Below are 15,289 nucleotides of genomic sequence, written 5' to 3'. Positions count from 1 at the left end.
CAATTTTCACTGCAAAGTAAAGGAGCTGTTACAGTGGAGGATTACTGGACTGAATGTCAATATTATGACGTAGTATGAGTGTGTTTCGTGTTCGGTAATTGCAATCGTTGTTGCTTTTGTTGTGGTCATCCATTTACAATGCTTGGTGTCAGTTTATTTATCTCGTGTAAAAATAAAATACAGTGTGTGTGTGTGCAAAAAAGAAAAAAAGCTGGAAAATTCCAAAATACTTGAAGGTTAAATGGTTCTATTCTAAGCAATACATGGATCTTGCTGTCTGTATGTGAACTGAATAACATGCACAGTGACCAAGCAAAAACAAAAAAAGAAATACAAATTATCAGGTCTCCTCAGATCTACTGAATGAGTCTTTCTGGACGTAGGGTCCAGGAATCTGTGTTTTATCAGCTTTCTAGATGGTTCTCATGCATGTGAAAGAGTAGGAACCACTCTTCTATATGCCAGGTTCTGTGAAAATCTGTCCCCATTGCTACATCCTCTGTGAGGTTATAAGGCCATATAGATAAGACAGGGAGTAAAGAAGGTAGTTTTTGAAAAGCCAGTAAAAAATTACTTAATATTGTTTACATAATGCTGTTTGTTAACTTCCTCCTTTCACTTAGTTGTTTGGAATAGCAAATAAGTGAGTTTAAGGTGCACTGGTGAATTAAACGCAAAACCTGGATTAAGTTTTAGATGTTCTTACTCCTTGTTCAGACCCAATCCATTCTTTTTATTTTCCTCCACAAGGTTCCCATTTGCCTCGAGTAATCCAGTGGAACTGTTTTTGCCTTACTAAACTTCAGGATGTACCAGGAGTCAGGTCCAGGAAAATGTCTTCAAAATAATTCTCTCCTTGGTATCTTTTCTGATATAAGATCTTGCCAAGAGCTTGTTCTCCACTGCAAAATCATATGGTGATTCACTGTTTACCAAAAGTTTGATTGAGCCAAACCAGGGATGTGACTTAGGAGACAGCAAAGCATGGTAGAAAGTGCATCAGTTTTAGTGTCAAACAGTTCTAGGTGTGATTCATGGTCTGCCACTTACTAGCTGTGCAAGTAATGTCTCTGAATTTCAATTTCCTTGGCCACTGAATGTGCTGTGTGTTAAGTAATTCTTAATTTACTTGTTTGTCAGTCTATGGGTTTATTTGTATATGCCTATCTCACTACAAACAGCTGATGAAGTTAATGAAATAATTCACATCAAGTGTCTAGTCCTTTGCCTGGAACCTATAAGATATTTAATAAAAGTTAACGCTCTTTAAAAAAAAATGTTTGCTGGGGTCAAGCTCTAAGAAGTTGGGGGGTATGTGTGTGTGTGATTAGTCACTCTATCCCCTGAAAATACGGGGTTTCATTTCCCAGCCCAAACCTACTCACTAGCAAAATCTAGCTTCAAAAGATAGGATATACATCCTTCTCCAAATCCAGGGAATGCCCCACTAAGAATTTTTTTCCTCTTTACCATCGAGTATTCCCAAGTTCAGAATCATCATGCCTAGATTCTAGAGATTTCCCTTTCCTCTTGGGAACCTAACAGTGTTACTGAAGAAAAAGAAAGCACAGGGAACAAGCAACAGCAAAGACTCGGTTGCTACCGCAGACAACCTAATGCTTTTTAAAAATGGAAGTCCAGAGGCTCGCGGTAGTTTTTAGCATATCTAGAAACACTAGAGCTTGTCATAAAATGCTTACCTTCCTGCCAGTCTTTTAGCTTAATTTCACAGCAAATAAGAGGGGCTCCAACTCTGCCAGTAGTATAGTCAGTAACTATAAGGGAAAGAGCAACAAAGATATTAATTAGTGTAACACATTTCAGACTCCCACTAATGTGATTATAGGAATATTAAAGTTGGAGCCAGATTCTGAAAGATGACAAAAGAAGAGGCCATAGCGAGAGGAATGCAAAGCGTGACCATTTTTCAATAATTCAGCTTCATTTTTTAAAATTTATTTATTTTTGGCCACACCGCACAATGTGCGGGATCTTAGTTCCCCGACCAGGGATCGAACCCGTGCCCCCTGCGGTGGAAGCATGGAGTCTTACCCACTGGGCCGCCAGGGAAGTCCCTTCAGCTTCATTTTAACAGTGTAATTGATTTCAATGTTGGTACACCATTTTGGCTTCTCATGGCTACATTTCAGATAATTAAGTATAAAAATCTGTTAAGGGAGGAGAGCTGGCTCCACCATTATCTACGTAGGATTCTGGTAAGACAGATTTTGATTGGAAGTCCTCCTCTACAACTCACTGATTGGATGTATAAATTGGACAAGTTACTTAACTTCTCTAAACCTCCATTTCCTCATCTATATAAAAGGGGATAATAACAGAACCCATTTCATATAGGGATATGCTGTGAGGGTTAAATGAGATGATTCGTAGACAGTGCTTAACACTTCTTGGCAAAAAACAAAGTGTTCAATAAATGTTAGCAGCTATTATCCAACGTGATGATGATGATGATATTATCCTTTTGTAGTTTGTGATTATTGCTGGCAGTAATCAAGTATTTATGGACAACCTATTATGTACCTAGCATTATATTAAACATTGTGAGGAAAACACATTAAAGGTAAGGAGACCCTGCCCTCAATGAGCTTACAAACAAACTACCTGGAGAGAAAAGCACGTGAAATAATTAGAGCACTTTTAAATACTAAACTGCATGGTACTGATGGTGAGAACAGTAGCACCTTGGAGACTAGAAAGATCAATGTAAGATGAAATGTCTGGGGAACACTTAACTGAAGAGTTGCACATGAGAAGATGGCTGTGACCAGATAGCAAAAAGGGCATTGCAAGAGAAGGGAACAGAAAATACAAGAGAGAGTAAGAAGATTGGCTTATTTGGAAACAAGAATCCTGGTGTGTACACAGGTGGCAAATAATGATGAAGAGCTACAATGGTGCCAGGTTAGAGACATCTTGAAAGCTACGTTCACCAGGTATGAAGTAGTGTTTGAGGTGGATGTGTCTAACAGAAGAATAGAGGATGAATCAGAAGTAATATAATAGAGGCAGACACAGCAGCTGAAAGGCTGTTACCACAGGGCAGTGTGAAGTAATAAAAGGTTAGATGCCAAAGGTGGCAGGCAGTGGAGGGAGCAATCCAATGAAAAAGTGGGAAGATCTGGTGAAAGTTAAAGATATTAAAAATAAACAATCAGATGACTTCAAAGCTAATGCCCTGAATGATTTTAAGGATGGTAATAACACTGTCAAACAATCTGGCAACGGAAAGATGGTTTTGGATAATGGCACTGACTTTGGACATAAGTTTAAAGTGAAAAGTGAGATAGTAAAACGATTACTATACCGCATTGTTTCACAACCTAGGGTGATTTGCCCCTTAAGGGATATTTGGTAACATCTAAAGATATAATTCACTGTCATATTATCTGGCAGCTATCTAGTGGCTAAACATCCTACAATGTGCAGGAGAGCTCCCAACAATAAAGAATTATCTGGTTCAAAATTTCAGCCGTGCTGAAGTTGAGAAACCCTGCTATAGGCTGTTGAAAACAACAGAAAGCGAACAAGAAGTCAGGGCAGGAATATAGATTCGAGAGGGAACACAAAACTGATACCTTATTCCAAGAGTGCAGTTCTCCGAGGAAGTGATCATTTAGAGAAAGAAGATTACAAGACCAGGGTGACAGAACTTTCAGGACTGACAACGTGTCATAAGTATTTACGAGGCTTAAAAATAAAGGGTACACATGACTCAAAACTAAAATATGTAGATTTTCATTGAATCTGATTATTACTTAAGAGGTATAAAGTTACCATGGTTCCCAAAGGCAATGCAAATTGGCCTTACCAGTAGAAATTAACATAATTATTTGCCACATTCAAACTGCTTACCTTCAGTAACTGTTCCAGCACCACACGATTCTGTCAGTCCATAACCCTGACCAACCGGGCAGCAGAAGCAGACATTCATGAATCGTTGTGTCTGCGGAGACAGGGGTGCTCCACCAGACAGCATCATACGGACATTCCCTCCTAGCAGAGCCTTCACCTTTTTAAATAGTATCCTAGATAAAAGGGGTGATAAATGATTTTAATATATGCACAGATTATTCTTGGTGACACACTAATTTATAGGCTCTGGAAAAGATTTCTCAACTTTGGTTGAACACCTATATTTCAGGATCATTGTGATAATGAGAGGTGAACAAAGCAACAACTAGTAACACACTGAAAAAAATGCCAGAGAAACTCTTAAAAAGGCAAAAAGAAAAAGGTACGGTGTCAGGAAACTACTTTGACACACAGTAAATGAAAGAAAAGGATGATGTCAAAGGAAAAAATGTAAAGCTACCTTTGGAACATTTAGTCATCCATCTTATTTCCTTTCCAATGAAAAATGTTTCCTGATCTCAACTCCCCAGCACCACATTTAAAATAACCGTTATATTCATACACTTAAAATGCTATTTTATGAATACAATAAATCAGAAACCTTCACGCCAAATAAATCTTGAAAATCACTTTTTTGAGTTAGAAATGGCATTTTTTAAACTCAATTGTCTTGACACAAAAGTCTACTCTAGTTTTTCTTCATGAGACCAAATATTATAATTAGCTCTTAAATATGTACTCAATTATTAAAATTTGTTAATTTGCCACGATCAGAGTTCAAGGTCCTCTGCTTGCTATATAAGCAATGAGGCTTAGAAGTGAATAAAAGAGAAATTCAACGTTATGATCATGGTGGTGATGCTCAAACTAAATTAACTTGTCATTTACTTACGCATCTTCCCGATGTAAAAACACAAAAAGATTTAAAGGCTCAAACTACAGAGTCTATGAGATATACTTACAGATTGCAAAGCGGTGCATCATATCCCTTTTTGATCTGTTCCAATTTGTAATCATACCCTATCTTGAACAGAGTTTTCTGGATATAATTCATCTCTTGGACTTTGCTCATAACATTCTTATAAATTCTATCCATGATTTCCTAAAAGGCAAGCAACATATTAAATAATCTGAAAAGAACTACACCAACACTGAGACAGTCTTAGTTGAAAACACCTTATTTACAATATCTTAGGTAAAAGTCTTTACCTAAGAATGGAAATATTTATTATATTGTAGGATTAATTTCACTAACTTGTTCACTATTTCAAAAACACTAAGGACAAGTATAGGGGTTTCTTCAGTTCTACACACTAAGTTTATCTAAAATTTTTAAAAAATTGACTGGAGAATAAATAGTTCATTCACCTATCACATAATTTTTTTTTAAATTCTTTTCTTCAAATATATTCACTTACTCTCAAATAGCACTAAAACATCCAACTATGTTGAATCTAATCCTGATGTTTTTCTTACTACTACCTTGTGACTCTTACAGCCTGGCAGAGAGTTTTACAGTTTCTTAAAATTCTTATGTCCCTATAATTTAGGCATTTCTATTCCATTTTAATAGAAGCTAAGATAACAACAACAACAACAAAAAATAGGATTCTTGTTCACAGCTCCTTGGAAAATTAGACGTAGGACTAGGTTTGGGATATACTGACTCCCAAGCTAATACATGCAAAACAGAAAACACCAAACAAACCAATAAAAGCCCCAACTATCACTAAATGATGTTTTCTTGGCATTACTTAGCACAAATTAACAAGAGTTATTGCATAAAACACACCTATTTATAAATACCTAGTTTTAAATATTTAAAATAGCAATTAATGTAAATGCAGTTGTGCTACCATGAATAACTCTATGGAAGGCTCTTTCAATATTAGAACAGAGTCATTCACAAATGAGGACAGCAGAACCAGCCCTTGCATTATGCTAAGTGAAATAAGTCAGACAGAAAAAGACAAATACTACATGATCTCACTTACATGCGAAACCTAAAAAAGATGAATTCATAGCAAGAGAGAGTAAACTGGTGGTTGGCCAGGTCTAGGGGGCGGGGGAAATGGGGAGATGTTGGTCAAAGGGTACAAACTTCCAGGTGAATAAGTGTAGAGATCTAATGTACAGCATGGTGACTACACTTAACAAGACTGTATTATATACCTGAAAGTTGGTAAAACAATAGATCTTAACTGTTCTCATCATAAACACACAAATAGTAACTATGAGAGGTGATAAATGTGTTGATTAACATTACTGTGGTAATCATTCCACAATATATAGGTATATCAAATCATCACACTGTACACCTTAAACTGACACAATGCTACGTGTCAATTATATGTCAATAAAGCTGCGGGGGGTGGTGCATGGTACAGTGTTGTTTTCTACATTTCCACAAAAGGTATCACTGCTGGATAACTGAAATCTTTGTTTATATCTGTGACTGAGAAATCCCAGAAGTTCCCTAAAAGGACTTCAACATCTTATAACTATCCTGCTTTAAAAAGTGTATGGAAACCAGACAAGGATGTCACAAAGAAAGAAACCTACAGGCCAATATCACTGATGAACATAGATGCAAAACTCCTCAACAAAATACTAGCAAACAGAATCCAACAGCACATTAAAAGGATCATACACCTGATCAAGAGGGGTTTATCCCAGGAATGCAAGGATTCTTCATTCAATATACACAAATCAATCAATGTGATACACCATATTAACAAATTGAAGAAGAAAAACCATATGATCATCTCAATAGATGCAGAAAAAGCTTTCGACAAAATTCAACACCCATTTATGATAAAAACCCTCCAGAAAGTAGGCATAGAGGGAACTTACCTCAACATAATAAAGGCCATATATCACAAACCCACAGCCAACATCCTTCTCAATGGTGAAAACCTGAAACCATTTCCTCTATGATCAGGAACAAGACAAGGTTGTCCACTCTCACCACTATTATTCAACATAGTTTTGGAATTTTTAGCCACAGTAATCAGAGAAGAAAAAGAAATAAAAGGAATCCAAATCAGAAAAGAAGAAGTAAAGCTGTCACTGTTTGCAGATGACATGATACTACGCATAGAGAATCCAAAACATGCTACCAGAAAACTACTAGAGCTAATCAACGAATTTGGTAAAGTAGCAGGATACAAAATTAATGCACAGAAATCTCTTGCATTCCTGTACACGAAGGATGAAAAATCTGAAAGAAAAATTAAGGAAACACTCCCATTTACCACTGCAACAAAAAGAATAAAATACCTAGGAATAAACCTCCCTAAGGAGACAAAAGAATAAAATACCTAGGAATAAACCTCCCTAAGGAGACAAAAGACCTGTATGCAGAAAACTATAAGACACTGATGAAAGAAATTAAAGATGATACAAACAGATGGAGAGATATACCATATTCTTGGATTGGAAGAATCAACATTGTGAAAATGACTCTATTACCCAAAGCAATCTACAGATTCAATGCAATTCCTATCAAGCTGCCAAGGGCATTTTTCACAGAACTAGAACAAAAAATTTCACAATTTGTATGGAAACACAAAAGACCCCGAATAGCCAAAGCAATCTTGAGAACGAAAAACGGAGCTGGAGGAATCAGGCTCCCTGACTTCAGACTATACTACAAAGCTACAGTAATCAAGACAGTATGGTACTGGCACAAAAACAGAAAGATAGATCAATGGAACAGAATAGAAAGCCCAGGGATAAACCCACACACATATGGACACCTTATCTTTGATAAAGGAGGCAGGAATGTACAGTGGAGAAAGGACAGCCTCTTCAATAAGTGGTGCTGGGAAAACTGGACAGCTACATGTAAAAGAATGAAACTAGAACACTCCCTAACACCATACACAAAAATAAACTCAAAATGGATTCAAGACCTAAATGTAAGGCCAGATGCTATAAAACTCTTAGAGGAAAACATAGGCAGAACACTCTATGACATAAATCACAGCAAGATCCTTTTTGACCCACCTCCTAGACAAATGGAAATAAAAACAAAAATAAACAAATGGGACCTAATGAAACTTCAAAGCTTTTGCACAGCAAAAGAAACCATAAACGAGACCAAAAGACAACCCTCAGAATGGGAGAAAATATTTGCAAATGAAGCAACTGACAAAGGATTAATCTGCAAAATATATAAGCAGCTCATGCAGCTCAATATCAAAAAATCAAACCACCCAATCCAAAAATGGGCAGAGACCTAAATAGATACTTCTCCAGAGAAGATATACAGATTGCCAACAAACACATGAAAGGATGCTCAACATCACTAACCATTAGAGAAATGCAAATCAAAACTACAATGGGGTATCACCTCACATTGGTCAGGATGACCACCATCAAAAGATCTACAAACAATCAATGCTAGAGAGGGTCTGGAGAAAGGGAACCCTCTTGCACTGTTGGTGGGAATGTAAATTGATACAGTCACTATGGAGAACAGTGTGGAGGTTCCTTTAAAAATAGAACTACCATACGACCCAGCAATCCCACTATTGGGCATATACCCTGAGAAAACCATAATTCAAAAAGAGCCATGTACCACAGTGTTCACTGCAGCTCTATTTACAGTAACCAGGACAGAAGCAACCTAAGTGTCCATCGACAGATGAATGGATAAAGAAGATTTGGTACATATATACAATGGAATATTACTCAGCCATAAAAAGAAACGAAACTGAGTTATTTGTAGCGAGGTGGATGGACCTAGAGTCTGTCATATGGAGTGAAGCAAGTCAGAAAGAGAAAAACAAATACCGTATGCTAACACATATAAATGGAATCTAAAAAAAAAAAAAATGGCTGTGAAGAACCTAGGGGAAGGACAGGAATAAAGACTCAGACATAGAGAATGGACTTGAGGACACGGGGAGGGAGAAGGGTAGGCTGGGACAAAGTGAGAGAGTGGCATGGACATATATACACTACCAAATGGAAAATAGATAGCTAGTGGGAAGCAGCCGCATAGCACAGGGAGATCAGCTCGGTGCTTTGTGACCACCTAGAGGAGTGGGATAGGGAGCGTGGGAGGGAGATGCAAGAGGGAGGGGATATGGAGATATATGTATATGTATAGCTGATTCACTTTGTTATACAGGAGAAACTAACACAACATTGTGAAGCAATTATACTCCAATAAAGATGTTAAAAAAAAAGTGTATGGTATGCAAATGTCAAATCATGTAGTATACCTGACACTAATATAATACTATACATCAACTATACTTCAATTTTAAAAATCACCCCGAAAGGAAATAAACAAATTGCACCATGTGTACCCTACCAATAAATCATGTGTATGTCATTTTTTTAAAGAAAGTATGTTGGGTGGAAGAGAGCATATGGGAGTGAGACAGATGTGTGAGAACCACTTCCAGCGCTCCTTCCAACACTATATACCAATCACAGGCACAGAAAGGGCTTAATGAGTAAGGAACACAACACAGTTGCAACAAGTTGGCAGGGTTTATTGTTAGCACATTCAGTCACCCTTTACCTCAACCTAACATTACATGACGTTCGGTGGAGTCACTGCTTATCAGCAGCAATTTAGTCTGAATTCTCACACTGTGAATATGTGACCATTACAATACTAAATGGATCTTTTATTCTGACTCAGGAAAGAAACAAACTCAGAAGATAGAACCTATCAAAAACAATTGTCAATAATACGATTTTTTAAAGGCCTATTTACAGACGAGTGGGAGGAGCTAAGGGAGCCGATAAGGTTTGGCGAAGCATCAATGGACTAGCAACACAGGAGGCCATTTACTATCCCTAGGTCTGAAGAAATAAGACGAGAGAAGTATTACTGGACCCTGGTAGAGGATGGTAACCATGGGAAAGACCTGGTTAGAGCCAACAGGAAAGAGACTGTCCAATGAGCACCTGGCAACAGGTGCCACAAATCGCAGCCCAGCAGGGAGAGGCAAAGGCAGTCAAGTATGCAGACCTCTCTCCCTGCCCTCTGAACTTTCATGAGCGCCAACAAGTGGCTAAGCCCCACCAGAAATCAGAAGGCAAGCAAGTCCTCCTGGTAATTCATCCACAGAACTTAGCCTCCCAAGACACAAAGTAAAGAAGAATGAACAATGGGTAACTAAAGGATACATAGCATATCAGCTAACTCCTGTTTATCTTTCAGGCCTAAATTCAGACATTACTTCCTAGACTCCTCGGCCCTTCCCGCTCCCTAATTATGTTCTCTGATACTGTTTCCTAGGAACTCCTGGGTAATAAATCCAACATATCGTTTCCCAAAACAAAACACACTCCTAAATAGACAGCCATAGTGGTTAAGAAGTCTCTGCGATCAGACTGCTAAGAGTTCAAGCTTTAATGACCACCTATGGGCTCTGTGACCTTTGGCAAGTTTTTTTTTTTTTCTTTATAAAATGGGGACAACAGGACCCACCTAGCGGAGTCTTAGGGGGGGATTAAGTGAGATGCTCCATCTAAAGCGCTTTAGCCCAGTGTCTAGAACATACTTAAGTACTATGGGACCTATTATTACCACTGTATTATGCTTTCAATCAGAAGCCTCTCCTTTTAGTTTGTAAACTTGCTGAATTCTACGGCACCTGTACATAAAAAAGCAAAGCCTACACTGATCTGTTCTAATTCTTTCGTTATTTGGTAATTTCGTAATTAGAAGCTAAAAAAATTATCTTCCATCTGTAATTCTTAGAAAAAACTGAACACTTCATTGTGTAATCGCAGGCTTTCCGTGTGACAAAACAATTCTTTGAAAGATACTGGGATAAGATGTAAAGTCTGATCATGATACAAGCAGTGGTGATACTCCCACTGGAGTTTCGGAAGCCTAAAGCGCTAGAATATATTTGATTATACAAGTTAGAAACACTGTGTTAAATATCTCATAATTTATCATTGTAAGGCTATAAAATGTAACATCTTATTTTTATAAAAGGCAATATTGCACACAAGGATTTTGAATATCTAGAATTCAACTTTTTTCTCTGGGAGTTCTCTCAAATGACAGTTTCCTTACTCTTTCTTAGCCACCATAAGGGTCAGGAGGCTTGGATTCTAGAATCAGCTCTGCCATGAATCAGCTCTGCAACCCTGGGTACACTGCCCCAGTTCTCTAGGATGGCCTAGGTTGCCTCACTTTTGAATGAAGTCATTAAACAAAATGATCTTTAGAGTGTATTCTACCTTTAAAATATTATGACCAATTCTCAGACTAGGTAATTTGAGCTAGGTCAGTTTCATCACTTAATTTTCAAGAATTGGCAAACCCTAACAGGCACACACTTCAGAAGTTTGCCATTTCATCTTTTCCCAGTGCTTAGCTAAGATTTTAAGGGACACGTTTGGCCATAATTTCCCCAAAGTAAAATTATTTTAAAATGTAGAAAAATACCTAAGAGTGTTACTGTTTTACAAGTCCAAGTGCAGGCAGTGAATAACATACGTTCTGTACTCACCGGGACAGCTGCCATGAGTGAAGGCTTCAGTACAGTACAGTCTCCTTTGCTTCCCTTTTTAATTTTGCTGGACTAGAGTAAAGAAAAAGTAAATAGGATCAAGGAAAGAAACTTTCAGCAGAAAAGGTTATAATTCAAGTATTAACAAGAGCAAACACAGACATTTTTTTAACATCTTTATTGGAGTATAATTGCTTTACAATGGTGTGTTAGTTTCTGCTGTATAACAAAGTGAATCAGTTGTACATATATATATATCCCCATATCTCCTCCCTCTTGCATCTCCCTCCCACCCTCCCGATCCCACCCCTCTAGGTGGTCACAAAGCACTGAGCTGATCTCCCTGTGCTATGCAGCTACTTCCCACTAGCTATCTATTTTACATTGGGTAGTGTATGTGTGTCCATGCCACTCTCTCACTTTGTCCCAGATTACCCTTCCCCCTCCCCGTATCCTGAAGTCCATTCTCTAGTAGGTCTGCGTCTTTATTCCCATCGTGCCCCTAGGTTCTTCGTGGCCATTTTTTTTTTTTTAGATTCCATGTATATGTGTTAGCATACGGTATTTGTTTTTCTCCTTCTGACATCACTGTATGACAGACTCTAGGTCCATCCACCTCACTACAAATAACTCAATTTCGTTTCTTTTTATGGCTGAATAATATTCCATTGTATATATGTGCTACATCTTCTTTATCCATTCATCTGTCGATGGACACTTAGGTTGCTTCCATGTCCTGGCTATTATAAATAGAGCTGCAATGAATATTGTGGTACATGACTCTTTTTGAACTATGGTTTTCTCAGGGTATATGCCCAGTAGTGGGAGTGCTGGGTCGTATGGTAGTTCTATTTTTAGTTTTTTAAGGACACTCCACACTGTTCTCCATAGTGGCTGTATCAATTCACATTCCCACCAACAGTGCAAGAGGGTTCCCTTTTCTCCACACCCTCTCCAGCATTTGTTGTTTGTAGATTTTTTTGATGATGGCCATTCTGACTGGTGTGAGGTGATACCTCATTGTAGCTTTGATTTGCATTTCTCTAATGATTAATGATGTTGAGCATTCTTTCATGTGTTTGTTGGCAATCTGTATATCTTCTTTGGAGAAATGTCTATTTAGGTCTTCTGCCCATTTTTGGATTGGGTTGTTTGTTTTTTTGTTATTGAGCTGCATGAGCTGCTTGTAAATTTTGGAGATTAATCCTTTGTCAGTTGCTTCATCTGCAAATATTTTCTCCCATTCTGAGGGTTGTCTTTTGGTCTCATTTATGGCTTCCTTTGCTGTGCAAAAGCTTTGAAGTTTCATTAGGTCCCATTTGTTTATTTTTGTTTTTATTTCCATGTCTCTAGGAGGTGGGTCAAAAAGGATCTTGCTGTGATTTATGTCATAGAGTGTTCTGCCTATGTTTTCCTCTAAGAGTTTGATAGTGTCTGGCCCTACATTTAGGGCAAAGACAGACATTTACACATGGAATATTATCTCTACTGCTCTGTGAGTTACCTGTTCCAACTAACGTAACCTACAAGTCTGAGGTATGAGTGCATAAGTGCTTTATGATGTAGATTATTTCTTCTAGCACATTTCAGCCTTTCTTAGAGGAGAAACTCTGATCCAGGATAAAAGAAAATGGGATATTTTGGTAAACTGAGCATTTTTATTAATAACATATCACACATAGCACAGCCCATCCATTTTCAAACAAAAACAAAAACCAAAAAACTTCAACTAAGGTAGATAAAGCACTGAAACAAGCCTGAAGATCATTTTAACTTTCTGTGATTAGCCAAAAAGCAAAGCCACATCTCAAAGTCGCCACTATGAACATCAACTAACATCATACAGAAATACTAATTGGATAACATTTTGGCTGATAGATTACTGAAGACAATGGAAGTAATTATTTGTCTCAAAATGATTTTAAAATATGTAAAATAAAGCAATGCTAACACATCCTCAAGGTTATTTACTACAGCTGCATACTTTTGAAACCAAGGAGAAAGTTTTAGCTGAATTAAAATATCTCATGTTTTAGTAATCTATTCTCAGCCAAACACTGTAACTTAATACGATCATGCCAATATACTGAAAAGCTTGTCACCTGGTCAGAGAGAGTAAGTGGAGAAGAATATCCAATCCTACAACCATAGGTAAAACAAGATATCTCTGCTGTCAATTCTAGTACATGAGCCAAAGGCAGGTAGCCAATATATGTGTCCTTTGGTCTAAAACAAAGTAAGAGAAACATTTTAGCCATTCTTACAAAGACACAATTAGAAACATCAATGACCTTATCGTTTTAATACAGACTAGAGAATGCCAAACATGAGCTCTGATTTCTAAGAAGAAAGCTGAGTAATTCTCTCTTACCCCAGTCCAGGAATTCTCTCACACTGGCCTGTCATTCCAGCTATCAAATTGCTATGATGCATCATCACTCCCTTAGGTCGGCCAGTAGAACCACTGGTGTACATGACGATAGCCAAGTCCGAAGGAGTTGGTCTATTTGGAGGAACGCTTGCTAAATAAATGACAAAGCACCAAATTTTCTCTAGTTTCCAAGTCAAATTGCTAAGCAAAGATAAGACTTTCAGATTTTGGCGTAATGGTAAACTATTTAAAACGAACACTCTCTACTGTTAATCACCACGAAAATGGTTAGCAAATTCTGGTTACCTGCAATGAGAATTTCAAACTCAATCTGGCCCATCTTCTGGATGTTTAACCTAATCCCTGTCTGTTCATACCTCTCCACAGTGCTGTTTACAGGGCCTTGTTGTGGAAAGATATCTAAGATTCGGACAATCAGGAAGATAGAGTATTTTGTGTGAGCTCCTCAAGCCTCCGTTTTCTCATCTCTAAAATGAGACCGTTGGACGAGATTATGGTTCTTAACCACTGGTGGGCATGAGAATCACCTGTGGAACTTAAATAAAATACTATCTCTGGACCCTAGTTCTGAAAATCCTGATTCTATATGTCTGAAATGGATCAAAGGCTCCACAGGTGACACTCGTACACACTCCTGATTGAAAACCACTGGACTTGATTTTTTTCAAGTTTTTAGAAAAATAATTTTATTTTAAAATAACTGAACCATGGATATTGAATTAGAGAACCATTATACATTTAACATATTTTTATTAGATTCCAAGTAGCAAGTAAACTCCAAAGGATATCAAACCCAAACGATAATGTCTACTGTTTTGATTGTTGCTTCTTGAAATCTATACAGGAAATCATTGTTTAAAAGTATTGAAAGTGCGGCTTCCCTGGTGGCGCAGTGGTTGAGAGTCTGACTGCTGATGCAGGGGACACGGGTTCATGCCCTGGTCCAGGAAGATCCCACATGCTGCAGAGCGGCTGGGCCTGTGAGCCATGGCCGCTGAGCCTGCGCGTCCAGAGCCTGTGCTCTGCAACGGGAGAGGCCACAACAGTGAGAGGCCCTCGTACCACACACACACACAAAAAAAAAAGTATTGAAAGTGCAGTGAGATTAAAATTATAGCAGGAGATCCTTTCTCTCTGCTACACACACACACACACACACACACACACACACACACACACACACACACACACACACACGCTCACTCACTCCTGTGGTTAGAATACTTGGTATGTGTCTGGATTGGGGATTCTTTTGCATCTCCCAGAATTAGTGCTTTTTCCCCTATCAGGGCATACCATACTTTGATTCTTTTTAATCAAAATCAGACAGGAATTTTTGGAAACTAAGAAAAAGAGACAGTTTAAAGGGGTTTACAAGCCCTTCATTTCCTACCAAAGGTAATATCTAAACAGTTTCTAAACTTCATTTCTTCTTGCCCTCTATCTGCAGGTAGGAACGTTTAATCATCTTAAGGGTCCTGAGCCCCAGTGCCATCTCTACTTATTGAATGATTGGGGGAGGGAAATAGAGAGG

At 38.0% G+C, this 15,289-nt stretch overlaps 1 protein-coding gene across 4 annotated transcripts in view; it reads right to left on the bottom strand.

Annotated features, from left to right (window-relative positions):
- The window catches only part of ACSL4 (acyl-CoA synthetase long chain family member 4), a 76,400-nt gene that overhangs the window by 15,678 nt on the left and 45,433 nt on the right, over positions 1-15,289 (bottom strand). For all 4 annotated transcript variants that reach the window (XM_060138005.1, XM_060138004.1, XM_060138006.1 and 1 more), the window contains 6 exons: positions 13,735-13,885; positions 13,466-13,589; positions 11,364-11,435; positions 4,836-4,975; positions 3,874-4,046; positions 1,701-1,775 (listed from right to left, as the gene is read on the bottom strand). In XM_060138005.1, the coding sequence (XP_059993988.1) occupies positions 1,701-1,775; positions 3,874-4,046; positions 4,836-4,975; positions 11,364-11,435; positions 13,466-13,589; positions 13,735-13,885 (735 nt within the window). The remainder of the gene's footprint in view (positions 1-1,700; positions 1,776-3,873; positions 4,047-4,835; positions 4,976-11,363; positions 11,436-13,465; positions 13,590-13,734; positions 13,886-15,289) is intronic.

This window comes from Lagenorhynchus albirostris, chromosome X (assembly GCF_949774975.1).
Source record: "Lagenorhynchus albirostris chromosome X, mLagAlb1.1, whole genome shotgun sequence".
NCBI lineage: Eukaryota > Metazoa > Chordata > Mammalia > Artiodactyla > Delphinidae > Lagenorhynchus > Lagenorhynchus albirostris.
Note: the sequence above shows the minus strand (reverse complement) of the source record. Positions and strands in the feature narration are given on the sequence as shown.